This window comes from Lingula anatina, chromosome 6, assembly GCF_051362555.1.
Source record: "Lingula anatina isolate TDL-2025a chromosome 6, LinAna3.0, whole genome shotgun sequence".
Lineage (NCBI taxonomy): Eukaryota > Metazoa > Brachiopoda > Lingulata > Lingulida > Lingulidae > Lingula > Lingula anatina.
Window position 1 is genome coordinate 13,479,688 of NC_141772.1, and position 26,455 is coordinate 13,506,142.

Below are 26,455 nucleotides of genomic sequence, written 5' to 3' on the forward strand. Positions count from 1 at the left end.
TTTTGTCCGAGGAGAAGTGCAGTGTATTGATGATACTCATATTTGAATTGTGTCACGTTATAGGCCTACTCACAGTTACATCAAAGAATCCTATATTCAATGCCAAAACAATATTTTCTGACCTTAAACTGAAACCGACTCCCTCATAAAGAAAGAGTGAGCCTCATTATAGCATGCAAGCACGTGAATATTCAACGACATGTTCATGTATACATAACCTGTGACCCCAAAAGTGTCAGTTACTGCATCGACTCTTTCATTTAAAGCCATGCAGAACGAACGATTACCCCATATTTTTGATGCAGCTCTGCATACAAAACTATGTATATCCAGTAAACCTAACTCGCCTGTCTTCACAAATGTTAGTTCAGGATCCCTAGACAACGGAAGAATGTCGTTGTTACGTTTTCCCAAACAACTAACCCAAGGTTCGTTTTTGCGCCATTTTTCGAAGCAGACGGTTTCCATTCAGAAGGTGAGCATACATGTATATACACCAGACAACGAAAGCTTTAAAGTGTATCTTGAAAAAGAAATAACGAATACGAATAAAGTAAGATTATTTAGTGAAGGACAATTGCTCATCCTGAAAACGGGGGCAGAAGGGGGCTGAAGCCTCTCCGCTTTTCTTTGGGAGTACACGTCTTCCTGCCAAAAACAGTGTAGCAAATCAAAACAAAAAGAAGCAATTTTCTATTTCTGTATTTCTATATTTGTCGTTGCCGTTGATAAGGATATATGGTATACTTGGAACGTACGCTAAGAGACCATTCCCAGAGACTGTCGTACTAACTTCTGATCGATCTTGTTCCATGTATGGTCAGGTTTACACTGTTAGATTTTGTTTTGTGTCGTTCTTTTTTTTTGTATTTCTCAATAAATGGCGTAAAGAATGTGAGTTGATATGAATCTTGTTCAAGATAACCTAAAGGTACATCACACGCATTTTAGAGCCCTCATGACTACCCTATGGTGAAAGGTTCGGAAATATGGAAAAGAAAATGCAGGACTTTCTTCAGGGCCAATGATGTAGACGGTGACGGATACCTGACAAGGAGAGATTATGAATTGAGCGCCCATCGCGTTACAGCTTACATGTGTCTTGACGGTAGCACAGCAAAACATTCTATTTTATATAAGTTTTTGTTTAATATAGAGCGCATTCTCAACGAATTAAGCCAGGCTTTACAAAGCCGGTGACCTAAAAATGGTGGACGTACATGAAAGAAAAACCGCCTAATCTTTTAATAGTCTCTCCGCCTCCCCACACGTCGTCCCTGCGGGGTACAGTAATTAAATCGCGTCTCCGTTCGCCATGCGGAAGCTACCTGAGAAATATTAAGTGCGCATGCTCATCAGTTAAACTCGTGGTGAAGAAAGCATGGCGGCTGAAGGCGATCGAAGGAAAAAAAGCTCTTCAGTTCTATTATCTTTGAAAACAGAGACGAAAAAGGAATAATTTGGCCCGTAGAGCAGCAATGAATCGACTATCTACGGAGATAATATCACAAGAGATATTCGGAGCCGAGATTTAATTACTGTACCCCGCAGGGACGACGTGTGGGGAGGCGTGTGAGAGGCGGAGAGACTATTAAAAGATTAGGCGGTTTTTCTTTCATGTACGTCCGCCATTTTTAGGTCACCGGCTTTGTAAAGCCTGGCTTAATTCGTTGAGAATGCGCTCATAGAGCTGTTATTTGTGCTCACATTAGTCAATCGACTTAGTGTAAACTTGCTGCAATATCAAAATGATGAATTATGACCACAACAAAATGTTACATGATTGTAGCTTAAAGTGACAAAAAAGTTTACATTATTGAATACTTACCAATTGTAACTATCAATGATATATATATAAGGTCATTGAATGTGATGTAATCACGTCATGAGTTGAATCAAGCTGTGTTGTTTTATTGTTTCAGAAAACGAAGCAAAAAAGGTATTGAAAAACCGTTTAGACATCTGGGAAGGAGTGTCGAGAGGAATAGGCAAACCGGATGGCTCCAGAGTTTCAGAAGATGAGCATATTTCCAACTTCCTTCAAACCGTTAATACCAGTTACCGTGCTTCGGTTGTAAGCTTTGCCTCCAGAGACTTCGACACCATAGATCTTGACGGAGACGGTTTCATCTCCCCAAAGGAGCACGAGGCGTTTTTCTACAGTTGGGGAATTCCCACAGTGCACTCGGCAGATGCTTTTAAAACACTTGATAAAAACGGCGATGGCTTGATAAGCAAAGAGGAGTTCATTCGAGGAGCGTTGGATTACTCATTTACCGAAGATGAAAACAACCCCTACAATAATTTTTTTGGACCAATTGCAAATTAATTGTTTTGATAAATTGAATTTATTCCAAAATGCAATGGATTGCAAATAACGCCCAAACATTTACCGTAAGCCTATCTACATATTACAAGATGTGTGGGAAAACATTTCGACTCAATGCCCTCACTTGTATGTAGAAAAAAATTATATCTATGGCAAGAAGGATGCCCCACATCTCAACCAAAATAGAACTCGACATTATAAGCAGTATGTTTAAAAGGATTAAACAGTGACTTCATTCATGTAATAACAGCACCCGTAACTGTACATACAGCATATGAATCTTATGTTGACTTCAGTAAGGTATTTGGCAGTTTTTAGATAATTACGCATTTTCAAACTTCTAGAACAAAACAAATGGATGTATGTATTTATGCAAACATACGGTTGATGTATCAACAAGGTACAGTTCATGGTGCATGAAAACTAGCACAAGTCTAATTCATTCCGTTCTAAACGGGACTAATGAACTAATGAAATGTGCAGTTATTTTCTTATACTTAGCAAAATTTCACTGCCTGGCATTGTCACTGCAGATTGTCTGATGCTACTGTTATGAAGTGCTTCCAGCCTACGATTTAACAATATCGAAAATATAGATAAAGGCCATCGATAGGTATCAATAAACCTGTCTAAATTGATTAGTTACTACATGTATCAGTAGAAAGAGGAAATTTTTACATAAATAGAAAACCAAAAAAAAAAAAAAAAAAAAAAAACAATGTATGCCATGAATCGATAGGAGACCTGTGTATATCCGATGATCATGTGGAAAATGTCACAGCGGTATTTATAGGTATGATGTAACTCAAACAAACAGAAACCGCCGGTAACTCTAAATTTGTACATATAAAGGTACTGTGGTACTGAGTATGCAGATGGTGCATTAGGGGCCTTTTTCCACAACGTGTCCAAATTCCATCAACCCTTGTCATAATTTGGCTTAAACCGTTACACAAAGAAACGAAAAAAAAAAAAAAAACCAAAAAAACAACCATTTATGAGAAATAAAGCACTGTGGTGAGCTGGAAGTATGCTAACTGCGTGCACTATGAAGTATGACTTGCATATGCAGAAAGAAACCGTGTTGCAACCGCTGCTATGAGTAAAAATAAGTGTTATACGCTATATTTGTTCTGCAAATGTCCTCTGTTTTAAAGATAAATAGCAACGTGTTAATTTGAACTCTGTGCTAGATCTGAAGAGTTAAATTGTATATTAATTTCAGCAACACGTTAATGCTGTAGATATTTATGATATAAACACCATATCATTATTTCAATATGATAATTAATGTGAATTTTAGGCCCTGGTATAAGGTATGTATATAAAACTATCAGTAAGATAGAAAGATATAGAAAAAAGGTTATGTGTGTGGAAATCTGCTAACTCGTGCACCCAGATCAATTAAATTGTTTTGATAATGCATCGTATTGAATTTATACGTTGTAACACAGGCATAGAATAAATAATGTCAACCCATGGTTTGAGTTGTGCACTGATGATTTGTATGAAAATACGTATAGTTACCGGTTATTCTGACTTCAATAGATTTAAAAGTTGATATACTTAAACAAACATGTCCCTACACCATTCATACATTGGTCTTGCAGAAACGAAAAAATACTTTGACACAAGGTTGCTTCAGTTGTTATCGGAATACATCAAATACCAAATACCGAGCCAGCCAGATAACGTTCTATACACAATACAGGTAGCTCTCCTGACATTGGGTCAGCCCGTCTGCAACGAAATAATGTTACCATATGATACAGAAGAGACGGTCTATAGAAACTCTGTGAAGCGATATTATGTATCATCAGACGTGCATATAACATTACCTGTCAACACCTTTATTAATGGCAGCACGTCTTCTTTCATATACAGCCTATGTTGCCTCATGCCCAGCGAACCGATTCCTCGTGACCCCATTCACCTTGACACCAAAACTCTGCGGAAAGCCCTTGTATAAGCCAGGAAACGCTGCGCCGTTTCGGTCAATATGTAAAAATTTCCGTTAAAATAATTGTCGATTTTTATCTTTTTACCCAATTATTCAGTGAAGTCAGGAAACTGCTTTAAGCCTTAATTAAGAAGCCGTATCTTGTATTTATGAAGAACGAGAATTTGTATATGTCGGGGAATTTACAAGCATAGCTAGACTGAGAGAATAACGATCATGATAGACAAATTACCAGCTGTCGAATCGCATGTGAAGAGCAATAGTTTTGTTTTAGAGGGGATGAATGTACTAGCTGTCAACTTAGGACCCAATGTAAAATTGCAGCATAATGAAAAACCATTTAACCATATCAAAAAGGTGAATGGAAATAAATGTGATCATTCGGACAAGTTTTTCAACAAAACAGAATCAAGATAAATAAAACCGACGGTAAAAACAGACTGTAACCTCTGTGTGTCTGCAAATGTTATTAAATAATGGGTATATAGTAAGTTTTTTTTTACGCTTTTTTTATGTGCAGTTATTTAAACGTGCAATTGAGCCGATGTCAAACAACACTTAGTTTGGGATAATGGCATAAAAATATCCAACCCCTACAGAAAAATGCAAACTGCATTTGTAATCTGACAAACGGAGACAGGCACTTTCATGACTGAACAAAGCGCCTATAATCCCGTTCATCTTTTTGGCCTATAACAATAATTTTGACGTGAATTGATGCTACACATATTCAGGTTGTATATATAATACCTTCGAACAAATTTTGAGTGGTGATGCAATGCTTTTCAACCCCGCTGAGAATCGTCACTATCACATCGCGTACAAGGCAAGAGCGGTGTCGCGTCTGATACTGTGAAATGCGTACTGATACACACCTTGAAAACGGGTAGTGTGGTCCAATTTACCGGTGAATTCAGGATCATTCGGTGCCGAGTCTGGTAGTTGGGTAGGCCTGACCCACCTCCAAGAGAAATACCTTGTAGGTATGCGCAGAATAACATGAAAACACGTCTTCATGCCATTTAAAACGACGTGTTATCAAAGACCTTACGTAACCAATGGTCGTGTTGGTTTTAGTAACTGCATCCAGTCTTTCATCTAGAATCATAAAAAGAAAGCATTACCGGTCAGAAAGTTTTCATTTATGATATATCCTGAAATTTGATTTACCTGGTGACTGTTTCGTCTGTTCACTCTGACAGGCTTGGTCACAACTGAATTACCTGTTCAGGTGAAGATGAACAGGTAATTACCTCGGTCTTGATGATGACTTGTTAGTCCCTCTCGCCCCCCCCCCCCCCCCCCCCCGGGGTGGGTTTGAGAATGTCGTCATACACAAGCACACAAGCTGTCCCATGTGTATGACGACATTGGATTGTGCCTTTTACAGACTAGAGGACAATTACTTGTGACAACCACTTGGTCATTCACTTGGGTTTTTAGAGTCAGTCAATGGGCCCCAGGAGGTTTTTCTAGAGCTGCTGGTGATTTTATCAGCGATTAGACCAACATTTTCTCTAACGGGCTGCAATTACAGTTTACTCTGGTATTGTCTTCTTATCAAATATATCTCCAGAACCTCCCCCTGACAGCGCCTGAATGGGACTTACCTGGATTTCCCCCTATCAGAAGACCGTTACAGGTGATTTAGCTCGCAGAAATAGATCGTATCTGTTACTTTAACGATAAGATCAGTGTTTCGATCAGTTCCTCAACCAAGGACTCTAATCATATCTGTCTGTCATCAGAACTAGCAGGGCCAAGCTGACAGTGACAGGCAGGTGCTCTAGGCTGATTTCTTAATTGACAAATGCAAGTGGTACATGATCATTGCAATTCTGAAAATGGTGAAAGGATGTTGTGTGACTGGCAGTACAGCTAACAGTTATAAAAACCCACAGACAAAATTTTGTCAGCTGCCAACATTACCAGCACGACGACTTGAATGGCTAAGAGCAATCAATCGTGCTCATGTTAATCCAGATGGGAGTTTGGCATAAATAAGATGTGGAACCCTACCTCAGTATTTGTTTATGTGAGCTCAGCCCATATTGTCACAGGTACAGTAATAAATGTGTTCAATATTTTAATTTTAATATTTTAATTTTTTTTTATTTATTGTTTCCGTTAAACATAAGACTGCTATTGAATAATGTATATATTCTAATGGTTTTTAATTTAAAAATATGTATTTAAAATGACTTAGTCTTCCTACAGGGGCCAGCGTTAACGATCCAGGGCATCCAGTTTATTGTCCGTCAATTTTTCCACATAAGAAAACTACTCAGAAGGTGCAACGCTTTGAACGTGCAGCCAAAAGATGTTTTACAGAAGGTATACAATCAATGTTCCGTATTGCAAGTTTGGAGGACCTGTCCCGTATTGCAAGTTTGGAGAAGTTACTTACTTTGACACCACTCAGTACATATTCTGTTGAAGGCAATGATGAGGCGTGTAAAATGATGACTGGTCTTTCATGGGGTGTATTCATGTGCCTTACTACTGCAATGAGAGCCTTGTTCCCATCAGTGGAATAAGGTACCGGGTACTTTACCCTTGAAGGAGCAACTGTTTGTGACACGTACTTTTGAAATTAAGACACAATCTCACGTTTGAATTTTTAACACATATTAAAGGGAATTTTCAAAACAACTATGATTGACATTTTTTGGAAATGGATTGACATGCTCTATTCCAAACTAAGCTTCACAATTGTACCGACAGACAGAGAACATATATTTAGAACATTACCAGAAGTATTCAAAGATAAATTCCCCCGGTTAACGTCAATTGTGGATTGTTGTAAAATATTCATAGAGTCACTACAAAATCTCTTAGCCCGTGCACAGACTTATAGCAGCTACAAAAAACACACAACGATTCATTTTTTTATTTCCTGTAACCCGAATGGCCACATCAAATTTTTTGTCTAATTTGGGGTGGTAGAGCATCTGATGTGATGATAGTGAGAGAGGTTTCCTCCTTCATGACGAGTTAGCAACACGATGCAGTGCCCAGCTCCTCACACCAGCTTTCACAAAAGGCCATAGAAAAATGCCAGGCATTGACCTTCAGGGATCAAGTAAGGTGTCCTCAGTTAGGATCCATATTGAAAGACTGATACATGTTGTCCTAAAATAGGTACACTCTTTTGAAAGGCACCTTACTCCTGAGATGTGTCAAAAGTATTAAAGATGAAAGTATGGATGTTGCAGTATCAAGTGGTGATAAAATAGAGTGTGTGCAGCTTTAGTAAACCTGGGTCCATCCATAGTGTTTAAGTAGTCATGTAACTGTAGGAAAGTGTTAGTATGTCTTTTTTGGACCTGAAAATAAATATATAAATAAAATAACGCGCATGCTCTTGTGGGCCTTAGTGGAATATATCTGGCGTATGTATATGTGCACCGTCAACTTTTTTTGAGGGATAAAGACACACAGGCACGTCAGCTCTGTACGGTTATTAGACTCCATAAGCCTAGGTCCCAACCGAACGTACGGGCTGCTACGTGTGGTCTACGGCTAAAAAATGGGGAAAACGTGGGAGTTCGTGCGTGAGGAGCACGTCCATCGTGCGACTTTTGGAGGACGCAAACAGCACGTAGAAACTTTTCGACATGAACAACAGCCGCTACGTGCGATCTAGCTACGTCCTTGCAGGACGCAAGGAACCTAAAAACCGTGCGTCCAAAATGTAGTTGGGACCTAGACTATAACGACAATGTTTCCCTGCAGTTTTCAAAAGTTAATGTACTGTGCAGTCCATTGACCTGTGACAACAGGTATCTGTTATTGCACGTGGTCTTTTATCAATGTCATGGAAAGAACATTTGACCTTAAATTAAGGGCATACTCTCATGCATAAGACTCGAAGAGTAATAGGGGCCTACATCTAAATTGCAAGACCCTAGTAGATGACGTGGCATTCATGGTGGAAATGTTTCTTCACAGACTATTTTTAACACGTAGCGTGTCTGCTTAGTGGCTGATCTCTCCGGTATTAGGTATCTATCCCTCATTATATTTTTTTCTTAAAAAGTCACTACAGTGGTTTGCCAAACTGGGCGAGTTCACGCGTGATAACAATAGGAAGGTCAAGAGAAGACCTTGTTGTTTTTGTGGAGAACTACACTGTACAATGTCGTGCTGCCAAAACAACTAGCTTAAATTAAACGTGTTTATTTACGTTTGCATTTATACATTTCCTGGGTGGGTACACTCCCACTATAACACAAGAATGTACTTGATAATGTCAAACTACGTTTGTAATCGCGTATTGATACTAGTAGTTTGGTTAAAATAACTTAACATGTTGATAATTTTAAACGAACATTCCCAGAGACAATTCAGCGAACCAGCAATTAAAAATACTTCAGCACAAGGTTACTTCTGTGGTTTGTGCGTATAAACGAATACCTCAGATGCATGTCGTTTCACTATACATAATAACTCTCCTAACACTGACTCAGCCCGTATGCAGCGAAACAAGAGTTCCAGTTGATTCAACGGAGACCGTTTATAGAAATCCTGTGTACCATCAGATGTATAACATTACCTGTCAACGTGATAAACTGTCCTCTTTATATTGCAACACATCTTTTTATGTGCAGTATAATTTACTTGATGTATGCAAACCGACTCCTCAAGAATTGAGATTTTGGTGGCCATATCTTGTATTCATGACAATATAAGCCCTTGTATATGCTGGAAATTAATTTACTTTTTCGACTGAATATGTATCGAAAATAGTCAAAATACTAGCCATCGACTTGTATGTGAAGCGCAATAGTTCTTTTGCAAATGGAACTTAAGTACTAGTTAGTGTAAGGGAGCATTCCCATAAAACTATCGAACTAGCTGGATCGATCTAACTCTGAGGGGATTCTCGTTAAACTGCATTTCCTGTAAGCGGCTTTAATATCTGTCACGCCTACTCAGGCTGCGAGGGGGGTTATTAACAAACGCAGTCTAAACCCCAATATAAGGCCACAACTCCTAAATCTTACTTTGTTTTATCTTACTAAAAAAAAAAACCAAATGATGTGCATTTTTCTTTCCTAATCTTTTCTTATATTCATGAAGCACAGGGAGAAAACACGTTTGGTGTGTTAGGAAAATGTTTATTTTTTCTTATTATAATCACACAAGATGCAATGGAAAATCTATGTAACCGCGTCATAAGCTGCTTTTATTGTATCAATGCGTCTAGTCACGTTCATTTCTGAATAAATGCAAGCCCAACTGTATACACACACATGCCTATATGACCACACAAAGTATATATAAAACCCAAATCTCATCTGAAGCGTTAATATATACATGCATCCTGCTTCGTCATTTTAATCAAAAGGACCAAAGAAATCATTGTATCGGCTGTTTTCGTCTTCGCTGAACATGAAATCGGCGTGTGCTTCGATGAACTCCTCTCTGTTAATGAAGCCATCGCCGTCAGTGTCCATGACCTTGAAGACATCCTCCGAGTGTTCTGTCGGGATTCCCCATCCATAGAAAAAAGCCTTGTGCTCTTTTGGGGAGATGACACCGTCGCCATCAACATCAATGGAATCGAATTCACAATTAAATATACCCATAGCGGCTTCACGGAAAGTCGTGTTTAGCCCAGCAATCAATTTAGAGAGAAATTCTTCTTCCGACATCTTGAAATTATCTGGGTCGGGTGCACCACTTGCAAGTACTTCCCAAATGGCAACTCGTGTCTTTAATAGTTCCTTTGCCTGTTTTTCTAAAACAACAAATTGTAATTACTTTAAACTCAGCGAGCAATGGAAATTAATACATAAATTTTTCGAAATAAAAATATTTTCTATCTGAAACTTTAAATATATATATGTTGGGATTGATTCTTTAATAACTTTTATTTTTATATTAATGTACAATTTTATAGCATTATTTTCTCAGAGGCAAATAATCTACCAAAGTTAACGGTAACAAATGACCGAATTTCGTATATGTTTTTTACCATTAAGATTCATATAGGAAGCCGCACGATGTGCGCTCATCTCAAAGTCTTTCTTGGTGTGATAACCGTCACCATCCAAATCTCTAACTCTAAAAAACTTTCGGAATTTTCTTTTCCAATGCTCCGACTCTGTCACCACTGGGTAGTCCTTGGGAGTCTGAAATACACCAATATGCCAGGATCTTATGAAATATTAAGCTTAGCTTTTGTGACCAGGGCAGATGTATGGAATCATCATCATTAACTGCATAAATAATAAATAGTTTAACACTATTTGATATGATTCCCAAACTACAAAAGGCAAGTGATTTTCCAAAAAATACATTCATTTAATACAAGGCAACGTGTTCACTTTTGGAGGTCGTTTTAGACGTCACGTCCAAACATTTCTCCGAGTATCCTGTAGTGTGGTTATCTTAACAAAAATTTAAAAACAGCTGTATTATACCTGTACATATATGTGCTCACCTTTAAATTAATCGCTTTTTGCGTATAACATCGGTTCAGCACGCCGCGTAAAAAAGCACCAGAAAAGATTCGCCCAGCCATTGCTTTTCCTGGCTCTCTCTATGTGCTCCAAGACAGAAAAGAGGGAGTGAAAAACGTCAGCAATGCATGTAAAGGATAAATGTATTCATGCTGAATTAATTACGCTCCTCTTGTAAGGTCATGATCAGACCGTTCAAGGTCAAGTGGCGTCCTAGTCAGGACAGGTCAACTCAGGTCAGGTAGGGTACAGTATTGACATGAAATGCCTATAGCTTGTTGTCGTACTAGTAGATATAATGGGATCGCCCTATAAGCTCCCTTACGCTTCTCACTGAAATTAACATATATTGTAACGTATAGCCGAAACCACAATCAACTAAGGATGCAAGTGGTGAATTCAGGGCTATAGTGAGAGCAGGTGTGTGTGTGTGTGTGTGTGTGTGTGTGTGTGTGTGTTTGACGATGGTAAGGACTTTATCTTACTGATTACGCGAGGTAAGAACTAAACAACTTTCAATGTTCCTTCATATTCTTTATTGCCATTTCCCAACTACCTTATCTACATTTTCTTCCTCTCACTTAAACCTCTTACATTGCTCTTTCTACAACGTCGTTCTCTCTCTTTTAAATTACATTCTATGCTTAAGTACGACAAGGTCATATGGCAATCAACTTAGTTCCTCTACAAAACACTCTCCGCTCCTTATTTACTCGTGGCTGTAAATTACTGACATTACACATAATGCAAGATAAAATTTTTGTCTCGGTAATTTTGAAAGCGCTTTATTTATCCGTTGCATATTCACTTTAAGGACATTTTTCTTCAAATAAAGCTTCACACTATGGTAAACGATAGAAAAAGGTAAACTTGATGCTCTTCATTTGCCATATATAGGTAATTATTATATTTACAATGCATATTGCCCTCTATCAAATTGAGCCCAAATAGCGCGTTTTATAGTGTCATATTGTATGTCTATGCACAGGGCCGCCATTCTCGATTCAGGCTCAAATAATTCTCATTGTCTAACGGGTGCGTGGAAATGTGAGTGGTGGGTGGTCTAATCATCAACGGTCTAAATACCAAAATACTGCGCCGTTTTTTAATCTTACGATTTACATATTTTCTAATTTTAAAACATTCATCTACATGTAAGTTGCGAAGGCAGGGTTGTTGAAAACATTTGCAATCTAATTTCCATTTTTTTCCAATATATTCTGATAAAATTTGAATTGTCTGCCACTAAAAGAAACACTGTCCTTGCTCTGGTCTAGCTACGACAACCCTCCGTCGCCCGTGGCGTTTGGATCGGGGTCTCCACCAATCTCTGTTAAAGCGAAAAAGAGGAAAACGTGACACGTATTTTTTCTAGATTATTACGTTAATGATTTGCGGTTTTTTGGTGGTAACATTTTAAACAACGGTTGTCTATGTTGACGTCTCACTACCATTATCCTTATTCTAATACAGTGTTTATGAACGCTACTAAAAATACCAGGCTGTACGCCTCGTCAATTATTGGACAAAGATTGTCATGAAATGCCTGGAACGGCTTTTTATTTAGTCGGGTCTGCCGCAAAACTGATATAGAGAGTTCTGGAATGGTAATTGATTAGTTATGAAAAAACTAGTACATGTATAGGCCACACTTACCGTTGCGGTGCGGCTGCAGGCGACACTCCAAGTAAACAACGAAGACGCAATGGTGAGCAGCATCTCTAACGCAGCCAAGAACACCATAATGCAGCACATAGCTAATAAAACGATCCATTTCTGTAATAAAAAAGAAACTGTTCTTGTACAATCAGCAAATGCGTAAATATTAAAAAAAAAATGTTTGTTGAAAGAGAAATTATTGTTGAACAACATGGATATTTGGTACATGATAATAATAATGTTTTGGGTTTAAAAACTAACTACGAGAACATTGACATATTAGTCTGTGTGGTTACGGAAATTGTACATGTACTCTACCAATATATGAATTGGGCTTTTTGTGACCCTTGCGCCAGTGTCAATAACAATACCAGTGTGTGTGTGTGTGAGAGAGAGAGAGAGAGAGAGAGAGAAAGAGAGAGAGAGAGAGACACGTAAAGAGAGAGAGAGAGAGAGAGAGAGAGAGAGAGAAAGAGAGAGGGGAAAAGTGAGAAACTAAGATGAGCACACGTACTTGTACAGTAGGATTGGTATTAACATTACAGCTGACAGCTGTCAGATCAAGCACTGTGTGGTTACGGAAATTGTACATGTACTCTACCAATATATGAATTTGGATTTTTTGTGACCCTTGTGCCAATGTCAATAACAATACCAGTGTGTGTGAGAGAATGAGAGTAAGAGAAAGAAAGAGAGAGACACACACACACACACACACAGAGAGAGAGAGAGAGAGAGAGAGAGAGAGAGAGAGAGAGAGAGAGAGAGGTGGAAAGTGAGAAACTAAGATGAGCACACGTACTTGTACAGTAGGATTGGTATAAACATTACAGCTAACAGCTGTCAAATCAAGCATTGAGAATGACAACAGAACCAATGCTGTGACAAAAACAGTTCCAAACGACAAGACGTGTACAACCACCTGAAATTGATAACAAAAAGTCAGTCGCAATTCTTAACTCAGCGCAACAGTATTTTATGGTTACCCAAGTTTTAAACAAAAGGTAGATATTAACTCACATATAGAAATGCATGCACGGCACCAACTGCATTAATCTCAACTGTTATTGTAATTGTTTTTTTTATATGTTATAAATCTTTCTTGATTAAAGTTCATTTTAGAGTGTACTGATAAGGATTTACTAACCAAACTAGATGGATTAGTCCCAGCAACTAGTCCAAGTATGCCAGAAATTATGAACTGGAAAAAGCAATTTAAAAATGTAGCATTTATATTCTTAATAATTAATATTTTGCGATGAATGGAGTCTATTAAATATAATTATTATGCTCGCACGCAACATACACACTTTTTCAAGCTATGCTGTTTATACATATATTAATTCATTCGTCTTTTTATTTTTTGTTTTGAAAAAGTAAAAAAAGTAAAAGTGACACTTGACCTAAAATTGACCTTTTATTGTCCATTGATTGTATTATTATTTTCATTGTTCTTCACACCATTTTGACCTCTTAACCTTTAGATAGTTGCCTAAGTGTTAAGGAAATATACAGGTTTGCTTAATGTGTAATGTATTTAAACATCTCGTAACACAAGCCATAGTATATCGTGGAATGAAGGAGAAATTTTTTTTGTTCAAAACGGTTGTGGACATGTATGGCCTAAAAAGAGTGTAGAGGAAAACTTATAAATAATTTTACAAACTTATAAATAATTTTACTTTCAGACTTTATTTACCACACTGGGATTTTAGAGGATGAAAGCTCGCTTTAACTACCTGCCCCCTATACAATGAATAAAAAATCTTTCAAGTAAAACAAAGCGGCCATACATATTTTACACATTTAAACAACATGAAAGAAAAAATTTTCAAAATGAACAACCCAAACGCAACAGTGATACATGTAATATCTTTGGCCAAATTCGTTTACCTCACTTTTGAGAAAAGAAACTGTGCTGCATCTTCCACTTAGAAATGTCTATGACCATAAATGGTATAAATTTTAATAATTGTATATAATAATAATAATAAGAAGAAGAAGAAGAAGAAGAAGAAGAAGAATTAACACACAGTGCATTGAAATGAATAATGAAAATGAAAACAAATAATAAACATCACGCCGAGAGCGACTTTCTTTTGTGCAGATCAGGTAACTAGTTTTTACTTTTTCTTTTTCTCAAACCTACCACAAACCCGCTCCAGATCCCGGCCCCAGTCCTCTGGTTCCACGTTGATGTGGAGCTGTCACAGTTCGTACTTGTCACATAGCCGTCCGCTTTGAAGTAGTCGGGTAGCTGGATGATGAATGCTACCCCAAGCAAAAGGCACAGCACTCCAAAGACGATGTGGCAAATGTTGAGACACTTAGGTGGTGATCTAATAATAGTAATAATAATAATAATAATCATAATAATAATTGTTAAAATATAAGAATTGAATCCGATTGCTGAATATCATGCAACGTACAGTGTAAATGTGCATGAGTATGTGTTTTGAATTATGGAAAGACTGTTAAAAGTGCTGCAACTGTTATGAATTTGTCCCTCACCCTCAAAAGTTTATTTACCGACACCATGATTTACGTATGTTAGCCATTAGTTTGTGTGTGTTTGTGTATGTGTGTGTGTGAGTGCATGTGCGTCAGAGAGAGAGAGAGAGATGGAGAGAGAGAGAGAGAGACCATACCTCCTCCGCTCGCGTCCAGTGTAAGGTGGCGGGGGTACCAGCGGCACCCTGTCGTCAGTTTCAGACATTTTTCCTAATTATTTAATAGCATAAAAAATCATCTCCTAAAAAACCATGCGAATCAGGTCACATGAGGCATAGTACGTCATTTCATCCCAACAACCAATCCCAAATATATGTGGACCACCTCGTTGTGATGTAAGTGTAGATTATGTCACAGATATATTAAATACTGAGAGCGAGACTAGAATACGGGTAGTGGTTTCTGCTATCAGTTCTAGCGTTATCACCTGTACTGTAGATATAACACGCAATATGCTTTTTGGCAATTAAACAACAACCAGCACGTGCGTTTGAGTAAATCGTAACGTCTGGTCACGTGACATTTGAGGTGTGTTCCAGTTACCAACGTTGCTAGAGGCTGGAGATTGGGTGTAAACGCGCATGCGTGATCAAAGCATAACATTTAGAAAATGTCCTTGGCAACTGCTTCATGCCCGTGGGCATTCAAAGTCCAATTAAAGAATGGAAATTTGCACAAAAACAAAACAAGCCAAACCAGCCAACCAAACGTACAAAATAGCACAACTTCCAGATAAATAACCCCATCATGCAGACAGGTATTATAACAATATTCATCACTTCTTTAAGTTTGAGCACAATTAAAATGACCTTTTAGTTTTCATAAAATGTGTCATATCAGTTTTGCTTATAGCATAATGCATGTGTATTCATATTGTAAATTCTACAGAGAATAATTGGATTTAACACTTAAGATAAAAAAATTATTATTATTATTATTATTATTATTATTATTATTATTATTATTACTAACAGTGTTCGACAGATAAAACAAATGAGAATTGCTAAAGATCAACGAATACCCCCCCCCCTACACTTGTATGAGTATGTGTAATGGATTTTGGGAATACTATTGTAAGTGCTGCAACTGTTATGTCTTTGCCCCTCATTCTCCAAAAAGTTTAGATTATTTAGCGACACCATGGTTAACGTATTCTTGCCAATATCGTGTGTGTGTGTATGTGTGCATGTGTGCGTGAGAGAGAGAGAGAGAGAGAGAGAGAGAGAGAAAGAGAGACTATATACCTCTTCTTCTTGCGTCCGGGGTAGGGGGGTGGGGGAACCAGCAGCACCCTGTCGCCAGTTTCGGACATGTTCCCTTATTATTTGATAGCATAAAAACATCCCCTGAAAAAAACATGCGGATCAGGTCACATGAGAAATAGTACGTCATTTGATCCCAACAACCACTGCCAAATATACACGGTACGTGGACCACCTCGTTGTAATGTAAGTGCAGATTATGTTACAGATATATAAAAATACTGAGATCAAGACTAGAATATGGATGGTGGTTCCTGCTATCATTTCAAGCGTTATCAAATTTTGGACTTCAGCTAAAAACTCGAGTACCATCTGATGCACGTTTGTTAACACGAAATAAGCACCGCTTCTGATAAGACGAATTGGATGAATATAATTTAGATGTCATATCTGTGCGAGTGATAAAGGTTTATTGTTGTTTTAAGTGGCCTACCACCTGTACTGTAGAGATACATTGTAATATTCTTTTTGGCAATTAAACAACAACCAGCACGTGCGTTTGAGTAAATCGTAACGTCTTGTCGTGTGACATTTTAAGAATGTTCCAGTTACTTACATTGCAGAGAGCTTGAGAAACGCGATTACGTGATCAAAGTATAACATTCAGAAAAAAAGTACTTATAATCAGCTCCATGCCCTTGGGAGTTCAAAGTCACGTCTTGAAAATGAAAGTTAAAAAAGAAAAAAAAAATTCTCAAAAAAAAAAAAAAAAAAAAAAAAAAAAAAAAAAAAAAAAAAAAAAAAAAAAAAAGGAATGTGTGAAAGGCAGTAAAAAAGGACTTTTGGGCGAAGGGTGACAATATGCTTTATTTTGAACATAATTGAAAGGACCTACCAGTTTTCCTAGAAATGTGTTATCAGTTTTGCCTATAGTAAAATATATGTGTATTCACATAGTAAATTTTAATGAAAATAATTAGATTAAACACTTTAGATTATTATTATTATTATTATTATTATTATTATTATGAAAGCATATTCCGTACTTAAAACTGTCAGCTGCCTTCTTTATTTATATCAAACTTACTAAAAGAATTTAATATTTTTTGCACCTTTATTCGCATTAAATGTATTAAAAGCTTATCAATATTTTTGCATCTTTATTCATATCAAAACTGGTATACGTACTAAAATAAATTATTTATACTTTTTGCATCCTATTCAAATCAAATGTAGTAAGATACTACAATACAGTATAACATAAAGTCTGTTACTGTAACCGTAAACATACATGTATATACTTTATCCTGCCACGTGATTTTATCAAGTAGATCAATGACAATTATGATGGCTGTTTCGTCTTCACTGGTAGTGGAATCAGGTGAAGTCCTCTTTTCTTGTGACGTCATCGCAGTGCTTTGCAGTTTTGGTTGCCTGATTTTCGTTTGTGTCGATTGGGTGTAGATTTACACAGCTCTCTGCTAATGAAAAACAGAGACCAAAAATTTGACGAGAACGATTTATTGTTAGTCATAACATTTTAAAAAGTTCGCTGGATCTTACCTTATTCTTTGTATATGCGTTTACGCCTATAGTCATTTCAATAAAAATAACAGCAATATTTTGGAATATCGTATGTTTTACTTCTTACACCGGATGGAGGATTCCTCTCATAAATCTTTTAAAATATGAATGAAATGTTCGCAAATAATTATGCTTGAACAACCCAGGTAGATTGCAAGTGTGACTTATACGAAAAAATCGTGAATGATTTACTTGCATGCAAATTCTGGTAGGCGATACTCACCGCTGGGCGGCTGTTCCAGGCGACACATTGCACCAATGAACACACTGTGGTAAACAGCATCTCTATCACAGCCAAAAACACCATACTGCAGCACATAGCTAACACAACGATCCATTGCTGCAAAGAAGAAGGGCCATGACCTTGTAACGTATTTCTTTTTGATCACCCTCCTCCCCCCCCCCAAAAAAGGCAACTCGTTGCTATAAGGCAAATTATGTTTTAAAAAAAAATTTAAAAAAATTATTTGATAATAAACCAAAAACAACATGTTTATGATAAATACTGTACTCTATATACATGCAATGAATCATTTTAGAACTTAACTGTTAAAAAATACACTCCAAAATTTCATAGAACCGTACGTTAACAGTGTTCAAAAATACTGAAGTGCATGAATAAATGTACATGTATTTATAAATAAAGCTTTGTCCAACATACATGTACATGTATACATAAAGCATTGAGCATGTGTGTGTGTATGTGTGTGTGTGTGTGTGTATGTGTGAGAGAGAGAGAGAGAGAGAGAGAGAGAGAGAGAGAGAACGCGATACAGAGACAGAAAAAGAGATGAACCGAGGTTGTTATAAACATTACAACTGACATTAGTCATATTTATTATGAACAGTACCAACAATAGAGCAGATATGGCAAATACAAGAGCAGACGACAACAGGTGCACCACCAACTGCAATTATAAAAGCAGAAATAATTTTTATGGATCACTGAATAATTATAACACGCGTTTAAATAGACAGGTGTTATATTCACCGATGTTAATACTCAGTAGTATCAAGTGCTTTAATTTTTATCCCGCATATTTTCGCTCAAATATACAGACTTAACATTAAATATAGAATATTTTTTCCAAATCATTTTTCATCAAATTTTCCCTATTATACTGACTGATCAATGAAAATAAGGATAAAAATCGTGTTTTAATATCTTTTAATAATATCTTTGATGTCATTGTGACATCAGTTCATTAATTGAATTCGCCTCTGAAGCAAACAAAAATACATTGCCTATTCTAAGTCATACGACAACCATTAAAAGCTATAGTTTGGATCTCCATAGTTTCCAAATAATCGTCTGCAAAAGCGTTACACGCCCACAAAAGTACCCCCATGTCAGTGTCTACTAATAGCAACGGTCGCTGATAAGCCTGACCTCATCTGGCTGCTACCAGGGCTCTCAAACGACAAGCCACTCCTTGGGATAGGTTTTTAGAGTTTAATCAGGAATAACTTTCCATGCGTCGATCAAAACTTGTTCAATGTGGTTCGGTTTTGTTGTAGGACATGTACGTGCTTTCTTAAATATATCCTGATGAAATTTAATTGTCCGCCACAAAATGGCATTGGTGTAGTCTACGACGACCCTGCGTCGTCTGTGGCGTTTGGCTGGGTCTCCACCAATCTCTGTTAAAGCGAAAAAGAGGAAAACGTGTCACATAGTTTTCCATATTATCACGTGAATGATTTGCGGTTTATTGGTGGTAACATTTTAAACAGCTGTTGTCTATATTGACAACCCATTACCTTATCTGTGTACATTACTTATTCTATTACAGTGTTAATGCACGCTACTAAAATACCAGACTGTTCTGTACGTCTCGTCCATCAGTGGACAACGGGTATTTTTCAGCAGCGTTTTCGCAACCCGCTGATTTTCACGAAACGCCTGAAACTGCTTTTTGCTTGTAAGTGAATAAGATATGGTCTGCTGCAAATTTGATATAGAGAGTTCTGGGATTAGTATTTGATTAGTTATGAAAAGAGGTCTAGTATAGTAGTATAGGCCACACTTACCGTTGTGGTGCGGCTGCAGGCGACATGCAAACTCAACAACGAAGACGCAATGGTGAGCAGCATCTCTAACGCAGCCAAGAACACCATTATGCCACACATGGCTAATAAAACGATCCATTTCTGTAATAAAAAGAAACCTTTTTCTTGCACAGTCAGTAAAGCCGAAATGTTTGTTGAAAGAGGAATGAATGTTGAACAACGTGGATATAAGGTACATGATAAATATAATGTTTTTTTTTTTTGTTTAAAAATTAAGTACGAAAGTATTGACACATTAGTCTATGTTGGTTACGGAAATTGTACTCTAACAATATATGAATAGGGCTATTTGTGGCCCATGCACCAATGTCAATACCGATATCAGTGTGTGTGTGTGTGTGTGTGTGTGTGTGTGTGTCAGTCACACACACACACACACACACACACACACAGAGAGAGAGAGAGAGGTGGAGAGTGAGAAAGTGAGAAGAACACACGTACTTGTACAGTAGGATTGGTATAAACATTGCAGCTGACAGATGTCAAATCAAGCATTGAGAGCGACAACAGAACCAATGCTGTGACAAAAACAGTACCAGATGACATTACGTGTACAACCACCTGAAATTGATAACAAAAAATTCAGTTACACTACTTAATTCAATGCATCAGTTATTAAAAGTTAACCACTTTTTAAGTAAAAAGGTAGATATTAACTCACATACAGCAATTCATGCACAGCACCATCTGCATTGATATTTATTGTTTTCTTTATAAGTAATGGTTATAAAATGTGTATTGTTTAAGGTTAATTTATATAGTGTATTACTAAGGGTTTACTTACCAAACAGCACGAATTAGTTCCAGCAACTAATCCAAGTATGCCACAAATTATGAACTGGAAATATATAAAATGCAGCATTTATATTCTGAATGATAATTATTTTGCTAGGAAAGGAATCAATTGAATATTGATATTATTGCAGAACACAACGAGCACCAATTATTTCTTCCTATTCTCTCTGAATATAAATTCAATTCATAGATTCAATTCATTCATTTTCATTTTGCTTTTTATAAAAAAGTAAAATTGATTTTAAAAAATCTTTGACTCACTTATTGACAATCCATTAATTGAATATTAATTAAATTATTAGCATTATTCTTTTGACAATTTTGACTTTTTAACATTAAGATTGTTGCCTTATAGTTTAAGGGAAATATGAATTTACTTAATGTATAATGTTCCACATTTTACTTACTTAATGTACAAGCTCTTTACAATGCATGCAGCGCATTTATTAGAATAAATTAAATTGAAGTGAATGTCAACCTTGGCCTTTTAACAAGCAATAATAATACCCGTTGATCACGACTGGTATTTTCTATGCAAAAACAAATGACAATCATCAAGTCATTTACTTTCTTTTGTGCATCAGGTCAGTTCTTCTGTTTTATTTTTCTCAAACCTATTACAAACCTATCATTAACCTACCACAAACCTACCAAAAATCTACCCTACAGTAAACCTACCACAAACCTACCACAAACCCACTCCAGACTCCGGCCCCAGTCCTCTGATTCCACGTTACAGTGGAGTTAACACAGTTCTTACTTGTCACATAGCCGTCCGCTTTGAAGTACTCGGGTAGCTGGATGATGAATGCTGCCCCAAGCAAAAGGCACAGCACTCCAATGATGAAGTGACAAATGTTGAGACATTTAGATGGTGATCTAATAATAATAATAATAATAATAATAATAATAATAATAATTGTCATTTTTATTATTAGCAGTGTTCGACAGATAAAACATATAAGAATTGCTAAAGATCAACGAACACCCCCCCTCTACATATGAATGGGTATCTGTAATTAATACTGTTGAAAGTGCTGCAACTTATGTCTTTGCCCCACACTCTCCAAAAAGTTTAGATTATTTAGCGACACCATGGTTTACGTATATTTGCCAATAGCATGTGTGTGTATATGTGTGTGTGTGTGTGTGTGTGTGTGTGTGTGTGTGAGAGAGAGAGAGAGAGAGAGAGAGAGAGAGAGAGCATACCTCTTTTTCTCGTGTCCGGGGTAAGGCGGTGGGGGTGCCAAAGGCACCCTTTCGTCAGTTTCGGACATGTTCCCTAATTATTAGATAGCATAAACAAAACTTTCCCCTAAAATCACGCGGATCAGGTCACATGAGAAATAGTACGTCATTCGATCCCAACAACCAATCTCAAATATATGTGGACCACCTCGTTGTAATGTAAGTGCAGATTTTGTTACAGATATAATAAATTGTGAGAGTGAGACTAGAAATTGGATGGTGATGTCTGCTATCAGTTCAAGCGTTATCAATCTTTGAACTTCAACTAAAAACTCGATTACCACATGATGCGAGTTTGTTAACGCAAAATAAGCACCTGACCTCTTCTGATAAGAAGAATTTGATAAGTATAAACTGGATGTCATATCTGTGATGAAGCTATACTGTTGTTCTCAGTGCCCTACCAAATGTACTGTAGATATACAATTGTATTATGCTTTTGGGCAATTAAACAACAACCAGCACGTGCGTTTGAGTAAATCGTAACGTCTGGTCACGTGTCATATGAGGAATGTTCCACTTACTAACATTGTAGAGAGCTAGAGATTAGGTGTAAACGCGCATGTGTGATCAAAGCATAAATGCACTTAGCATTAGTTTCGTGTCCGTGGGCGTTCAAAGTCACACCTTGGAAATGCTAGTTAAAGAAAGGGAAAAAAATGCACAAAAACAAACTAAACCAAACCGAACAAACAAACAAACAAACAAACAAACAAACAAAAAAGCACAACTTCCAGACAAATAATCCCATCATGCAGATTTTTAACTCGACGTGTATTTTAACAATATTTATCACTTCTTTAAGTTTGATCACAATTTAAAGGACCTACTAGTTAAAAGAGAATTGGATTTAACACTTAAAATAAATGTATTATTATTATTATTATTATCATTATTATTATTATTAAAGTATATACCGTGCTTAAAACTGTCTGCTGTCTTCTTTATTTATATCAAACGTACTAAAAGAACTAATAAATACTTTTGTATCTTTATTAATATCAAAAGTACTAAAAGAACCAATGTTTACTTTTTGCATCTTTATTCATATTTATTCATAAATATACTTAAATAACAATACAGTATAGCATAAAGTCTTTCACCATACATGTACATCCTGCTACGTGATTTTAATCAAAACGATCAATGACACAATTACATATATGATGGCTGTTTCGTCTTCACTGGTAATGAAATCAGCGTGAGCTACAGCGAAGTCCTCTCCTCTTGTGACGTCATCGCCGTCAGCGTCCATGACCTTGAAGACATCCTCCGAGTGTTCCGATGGAATTCCACTACCGTAGAGAAACGCCTTGTCTTATTTTGGGGAGATGAAGACGTTGCCATGAACATTTATCAAACCCTTGGACTCGACTTTAAAATATCCACAGAAAACCGACGGAAGGTGGTATTAACGCAAAGGTCAATATACCAAATATCTATGCCATTAAACTTATAAAAATATTCACCTATTTTCTGTTTTACATATCGATATGAGCATGTTATATCTCGGGAGGCCTTGAAGACAGTTGCTGAAAACATTCCCAATCTGATTTACAAGTCTACTAAAGTATGTCCAGATAAACGTCCATTGTCCGTTTCTAAGAAATAAAAAATAAATTTGCTTTGCAGTTTTGGTCGCCTCATTTCCGTCTGCGTCGATTGGGTGTGGATTTACACAGCTCTCTGGTAATGAAAAACGGAGACAAAAAATCTGTAGTGAACGATTCACTGTTAGTCATAACATTTTTAAAAAATTGCTGCATCTAACATTATTATTTGTCGTTTATGTGTTTACGCCTAGTTATTTCAATATAGAGAACCAGAGTCTCTTGGAATATCATATGTTTTGCTTCTTTCACCAGGCTGAGGAATCCTGTAAGCTTCGTTGTCTTAACTCTTAAATTTGGATGAAATGTTAGTAAATAAATTTTGCTTGAACTCTCCAGGTAGATTGCAAGTGTGACTTATATACACAAAATTCGTGAATGATTTATTTGCATGAAAACATTGTTAGGCGATACCTACCGCTGGGCGGCTGTTCCAGGCGACACATTGCACCAATGAACACACAATGGTAAGCAGCATCTCTATCACAGCCAAAAACACCATACTGCAGCACATAGCTAGCAAAACGATCCATTGCTGCAAAGAAGAAGGGCCATGACCTTGTAATGTGTCTTTTTGTTCACCCCCTCCCCCCAAAGCAACTTGTTGTTAAAAGGCGAATAATGTTCAACAATAAAAAACATCTCTCTTTGATAATAAACCAAAAACAACATGTTTATGCTAAATAGTGTATTCCATATATACATGAAATGAATAATCTTTAGAATTTAAAAGCACACTCCAAAATTTCATGAAACCGTACGGTAACAATGTTAAAAATACTGACGCTCGTGAATGAATATATTTGTAAAGAAGACTTTATCCAGCAGGCATGTGTACATATTGTTTTGTGCATGTGTGTGTGTGCTTTAGGTGTGTGTGTGTGTGTGTGTGTGTGAGAGAGAGAGAGAGAGAGAGAGAGAGAGAGAGAGAGAGACGATAAATAAAGAGAGAAAGAGAGATATGCACACGTACTACTACACCCGGGTTGTTATAAACATTGCAACTGGTATCAGTCATATCTATTATGGACAGTACCAACAGCAGAGCAGATATGGCAATAACAATAGCAGACGACAACAGGTGCACCACCAACTGCAATTATAAATCGGTTAAATGTTAATGATTAAATTCATGGAACAGATAGTTAATTAGGCATTTAAATAGGCAGATGTTTTTTCACCGTCACTAGTATCAATTGCTTTAATATATATATATATATCCAGCATATTTTCGCTCAAACATACTTGAAACATATTTGAAAACTATGTTCTTGGGACCTTAACAAGTATGAAATGATATGGATATAGGCCTACTTACTAAAACAGATGGATTAGTCCAAGCAATTAGTCCAAGTATCCCAGAGATTATAAACTGAAAAATTGTAAATGAAAGAAAGTATAGCCCCAATGTTCTTATTCAAAATATAAAATCAATTCAACTTTGTTGTTACCGAAAATGCAGTGAATAAAATTATTTCGGAGTACAATCAACATTTAAATTAGACATATACATTATAGCATGGCAATAACATAAAAGTGTCAAAGGTATAATAGTTATAATTACATAAAAAAGTAATGCTCAGCATGGATTCAAACTGCTCACTGTATAAAGCTGGCAAAGTAAGTAAATGAATATTAAATTAACTATTTACCCAATTAACGAATAAATGAATAAATAATAAATTATATGACAAAAACAGCCATTTTGATATGGACATAATTATCATTTCAGGTTGGTCTTTTTCTTTTTTTTGAAACCTACCAACATCCCACTCCAGACCCCAGCCCCGGTTTTCAGGTTCCATATGACGACGGCCTTGTCGCAGTCTTTAGTTGGCACGTTTTCTTCTTTGAAAAACTCGGGTAACTGGACGAGGAACAAAATTCCAAGTAGAAGACATAGCACTCCAATGACAACGTGGCAAACATTCAGACACTTCGACGAAACCCTAATAATAATAATAATAATAATAATAATAATAATTATTATAATAATAAAATATATCAGACTAAGTAGCATACATGAAGCCCATGCAATTATTCAAAAGGAAATGAGGCACAGTTCATATAATTATCCTTGACAGATAAAAAGACTGTCTGTTAAACTAGCACAACATGCTATGACCTCCCCCCCCTTAGTTAAAAAAATGTTTGGTTAATTTAACGTCACCATTTATGTACGTGCGTCAAGTGTGTCTGTGTGTGTGTGTGTGTGTGTGTGAGAGAGAGAGAGAGAGAGAGAGAGAGAGAGAGAGAAGAAGAAGAACGATGGAGAGAAAGTACAACTTTCGATAATGTCCGTAATGTCTTCTGCGCAATAAAAACAGTTCTGTATGTAACCCTTACCTCGTCTTGTCGCGGCCAGGATAGGGCGGTGGAGGTGCCAGCGGCACCCTGTCGTGAGTTTCGGACATGTTACCAAATTAGTTTAAACTTCAATGTATAAAAACCACCCCGTGATCAAAACCATTCAGTCCAGTTCGTCTTTACGTAAGTGATATGAAAATACATGTATATCACGACTTTTGATCCCTCTCAATGCCAAAAATATAAGGGCAACCTCCTTCTGACGTAAGAGCAGATTAGTTCATAGATAATTTGAACACTGAAAATGACACTTAAATGTGGATGGTAGTTCACACTACATGTTTCACTTCACACGTTATCAATTTTGACCTAAATTAAAACTCGCCATCTCATATGCGTTTGTTTTCACATTTAAGGACCTCATTTGATAAGAATTATAAGATAAATATTTATAAGAACTATGTCTATACACGCGTGAAAAAATGCACGTACACTATAATATTGGTAGTGACTTTGTTCGTCTAAATAGCCTTTCTACGACCAATACGTCCATTTTTGGTCAAATTTTTGAAACCAAAAAGATTGCATTTATGTAACTTCTCTAAACATTTATGTCTATATTGCACATTTGCCTTGTGAAAGCTCTCACATGTACACACGTGATCAATAGGCACACATTTTAAGTTTCGGGGGAAAAACGACTCGTATATATC

At 36.8% G+C, this 26,455-nt stretch overlaps 5 protein-coding genes across 6 annotated transcripts; 1 reads left to right on the forward strand and 4 right to left on the reverse strand.

Moving 5' to 3' along the window:
* The first annotated feature begins 671 nt into the window (after positions 1-671).
* Positions 672-2,756, forward strand: LOC106151920 (sarcoplasmic calcium-binding protein). The gene is made up of 2 exons (XM_013525359.3): positions 672-1,108; positions 1,923-2,756. Exons 1-2 carry the CDS (start codon positions 970-972, stop codon positions 2,327-2,329), a joined length of 546 nt encoding a protein of 181 aa, XP_013380813.2. The 5' UTR covers positions 672-969; the 3' UTR covers positions 2,330-2,756.
* A 6,643-nt stretch (positions 2,757-9,399) lies between these two features.
* Positions 9,400-11,090, reverse strand: LOC106151919 (sarcoplasmic calcium-binding protein-like). The gene is made up of 3 exons (XM_087016200.1): positions 10,738-11,090; positions 10,270-10,426; positions 9,400-10,032 (listed from the first exon to the last, which is right to left on the reverse strand). The coding sequence occupies exons 1-3, from the start codon at positions 10,816-10,818 to the stop codon at positions 9,629-9,631; spliced, it is 642 nt and encodes a 213-aa protein (XP_086872326.1). The 5' UTR covers positions 10,819-11,090; the 3' UTR covers positions 9,400-9,628.
* A 187-nt stretch (positions 11,091-11,277) lies between these two features.
* On the reverse strand, positions 11,278-16,440 carry LOC106151918 (uncharacterized). 2 transcript variants are annotated; one of them, XM_087016342.1, is made up of 6 exons: positions 16,171-16,440; positions 14,565-14,754; positions 13,563-13,616; positions 13,218-13,337; positions 12,413-12,532; positions 11,278-12,086 (listed from the first exon to the last, which is right to left on the reverse strand). In XM_087016342.1, exons 1-6 carry the CDS (start codon positions 16,236-16,238, stop codon positions 12,030-12,032), a joined length of 609 nt encoding a protein of 202 aa, XP_086872468.1. In that variant the 5' UTR covers positions 16,239-16,440; the 3' UTR covers positions 11,278-12,029. The 2 variants fall into 2 exon arrangements, with proteins under 2 accessions (XP_086872468.1, XP_086872467.1); XM_087016341.1 differs by lacking the exon at positions 16,171-16,440 and adding an exon at positions 15,064-16,145.
* Positions 16,441-18,863: 2,423 nt separating this feature from the next.
* On the reverse strand, positions 18,864-21,974 carry LOC106151929 (uncharacterized). Its single transcript, XM_013525366.3, has 6 exons — positions 21,787-21,974; positions 21,267-21,456; positions 20,567-20,620; positions 20,224-20,343; positions 19,744-19,863; positions 18,864-19,353 (listed from the first exon to the last, which is right to left on the reverse strand). The coding sequence occupies exons 1-6, from the start codon at positions 21,852-21,854 to the stop codon at positions 19,303-19,305; spliced, it is 603 nt and encodes a 200-aa protein (XP_013380820.2). The 5' UTR covers positions 21,855-21,974; the 3' UTR covers positions 18,864-19,302.
* Positions 21,975-22,863: 889 nt separating this feature from the next.
* On the reverse strand, positions 22,864-26,426 carry LOC106156077 (uncharacterized). The gene is made up of 6 exons (XM_013531194.3): positions 25,782-26,426; positions 25,198-25,384; positions 24,754-24,807; positions 24,409-24,528; positions 23,854-23,970; positions 22,864-23,511 (listed from the first exon to the last, which is right to left on the reverse strand). Exons 1-6 carry the CDS (start codon positions 25,847-25,849, stop codon positions 23,500-23,502), a joined length of 558 nt encoding a protein of 185 aa, XP_013386648.3. The 5' UTR covers positions 25,850-26,426; the 3' UTR covers positions 22,864-23,499.
* Positions 26,427-26,455: the final 29 nt, after the last annotated feature.

Coding starts and splice junctions, on each gene's coding strand:
- LOC106151918 (XM_087016342.1), bottom strand. CDS start 16,238: ATGTCCGAAACTGGCGACAGGGTGCTGCTGGTTCCCCCACCCCCCTAC. Junction 14,755..16,170: donor CCCGGACGCAAGAAGAAGAG/GTATATAGTCTC, acceptor TACTATTATTAG/ATCACCACCTAAGTGTCTCA. Junction 13,338..13,562: donor GGACTAATCCATCTAGTTTG/GTTAGTAAATCC, acceptor TATCAATTTCAG/GTGGTTGTACACGTCTTGTC.
- LOC106151919 (XM_087016200.1), bottom strand. CDS start 10,818: ATGGCTGGGCGAATCTTTTCTGGTGCTTTTTTACGCGGCGTGCTGAAC. Junction 10,427..10,737: donor AAAAAGCGATTAATTTAAAG/GTGAGCACATAT, acceptor GGTGTATTTCAG/ACTCCCAAGGACTACCCAGT. Junction 10,033..10,269: donor TTCCTATATGAATCTTAATG/GTAAAAAACATA, acceptor TTGTTGTTTTAG/AAAAACAGGCAAAGGAACTA.
- LOC106151929 (XM_013525366.3), bottom strand. CDS start 21,854: ATGTCCGAAACTGACGAAAGGGTGCCTTTGGCACCCCCACCGCCTTAC. Junction 20,621..21,266: donor GAGTCTGGAGTGGGTTTGTG/GTAGGTTTGTGG, acceptor ATATATTTCCAG/TTCATAATTTGTGGCATACT. Junction 19,864..20,223: donor ATACCAATCCTACTGTACAA/GTACGTGTGTTC, acceptor TTTTTATTACAG/AAATGGATCGTTTTATTAGC.
- LOC106151920 (XM_013525359.3), top strand. CDS start 970: ATGGTGAAAGGTTCGGAAATATGGAAAAGAAAATGCAGGACTTTCTTC. Junction 1,109..1,922: donor AGCTTACATGTGTCTTGACG/GTAGCACAGCAA, acceptor TTATTGTTTCAG/AAAACGAAGCAAAAAAGGTA.
- LOC106156077 (XM_013531194.3), bottom strand. CDS start 25,849: ATGTCCGAAACTCACGACAGGGTGCCGCTGGCACCTCCACCGCCCTAT. Junction 24,808..25,197: donor GGGTCTGGAGTGGGATGTTG/GTAGGTTTCAAA, acceptor ACAATTTTTCAG/TTTATAATCTCTGGGATACT. Junction 24,529..24,753: donor GGACTAATCCATCTGTTTTA/GTAAGTAGGCCT, acceptor TTATAATTGCAG/TTGGTGGTGCACCTGTTGTC.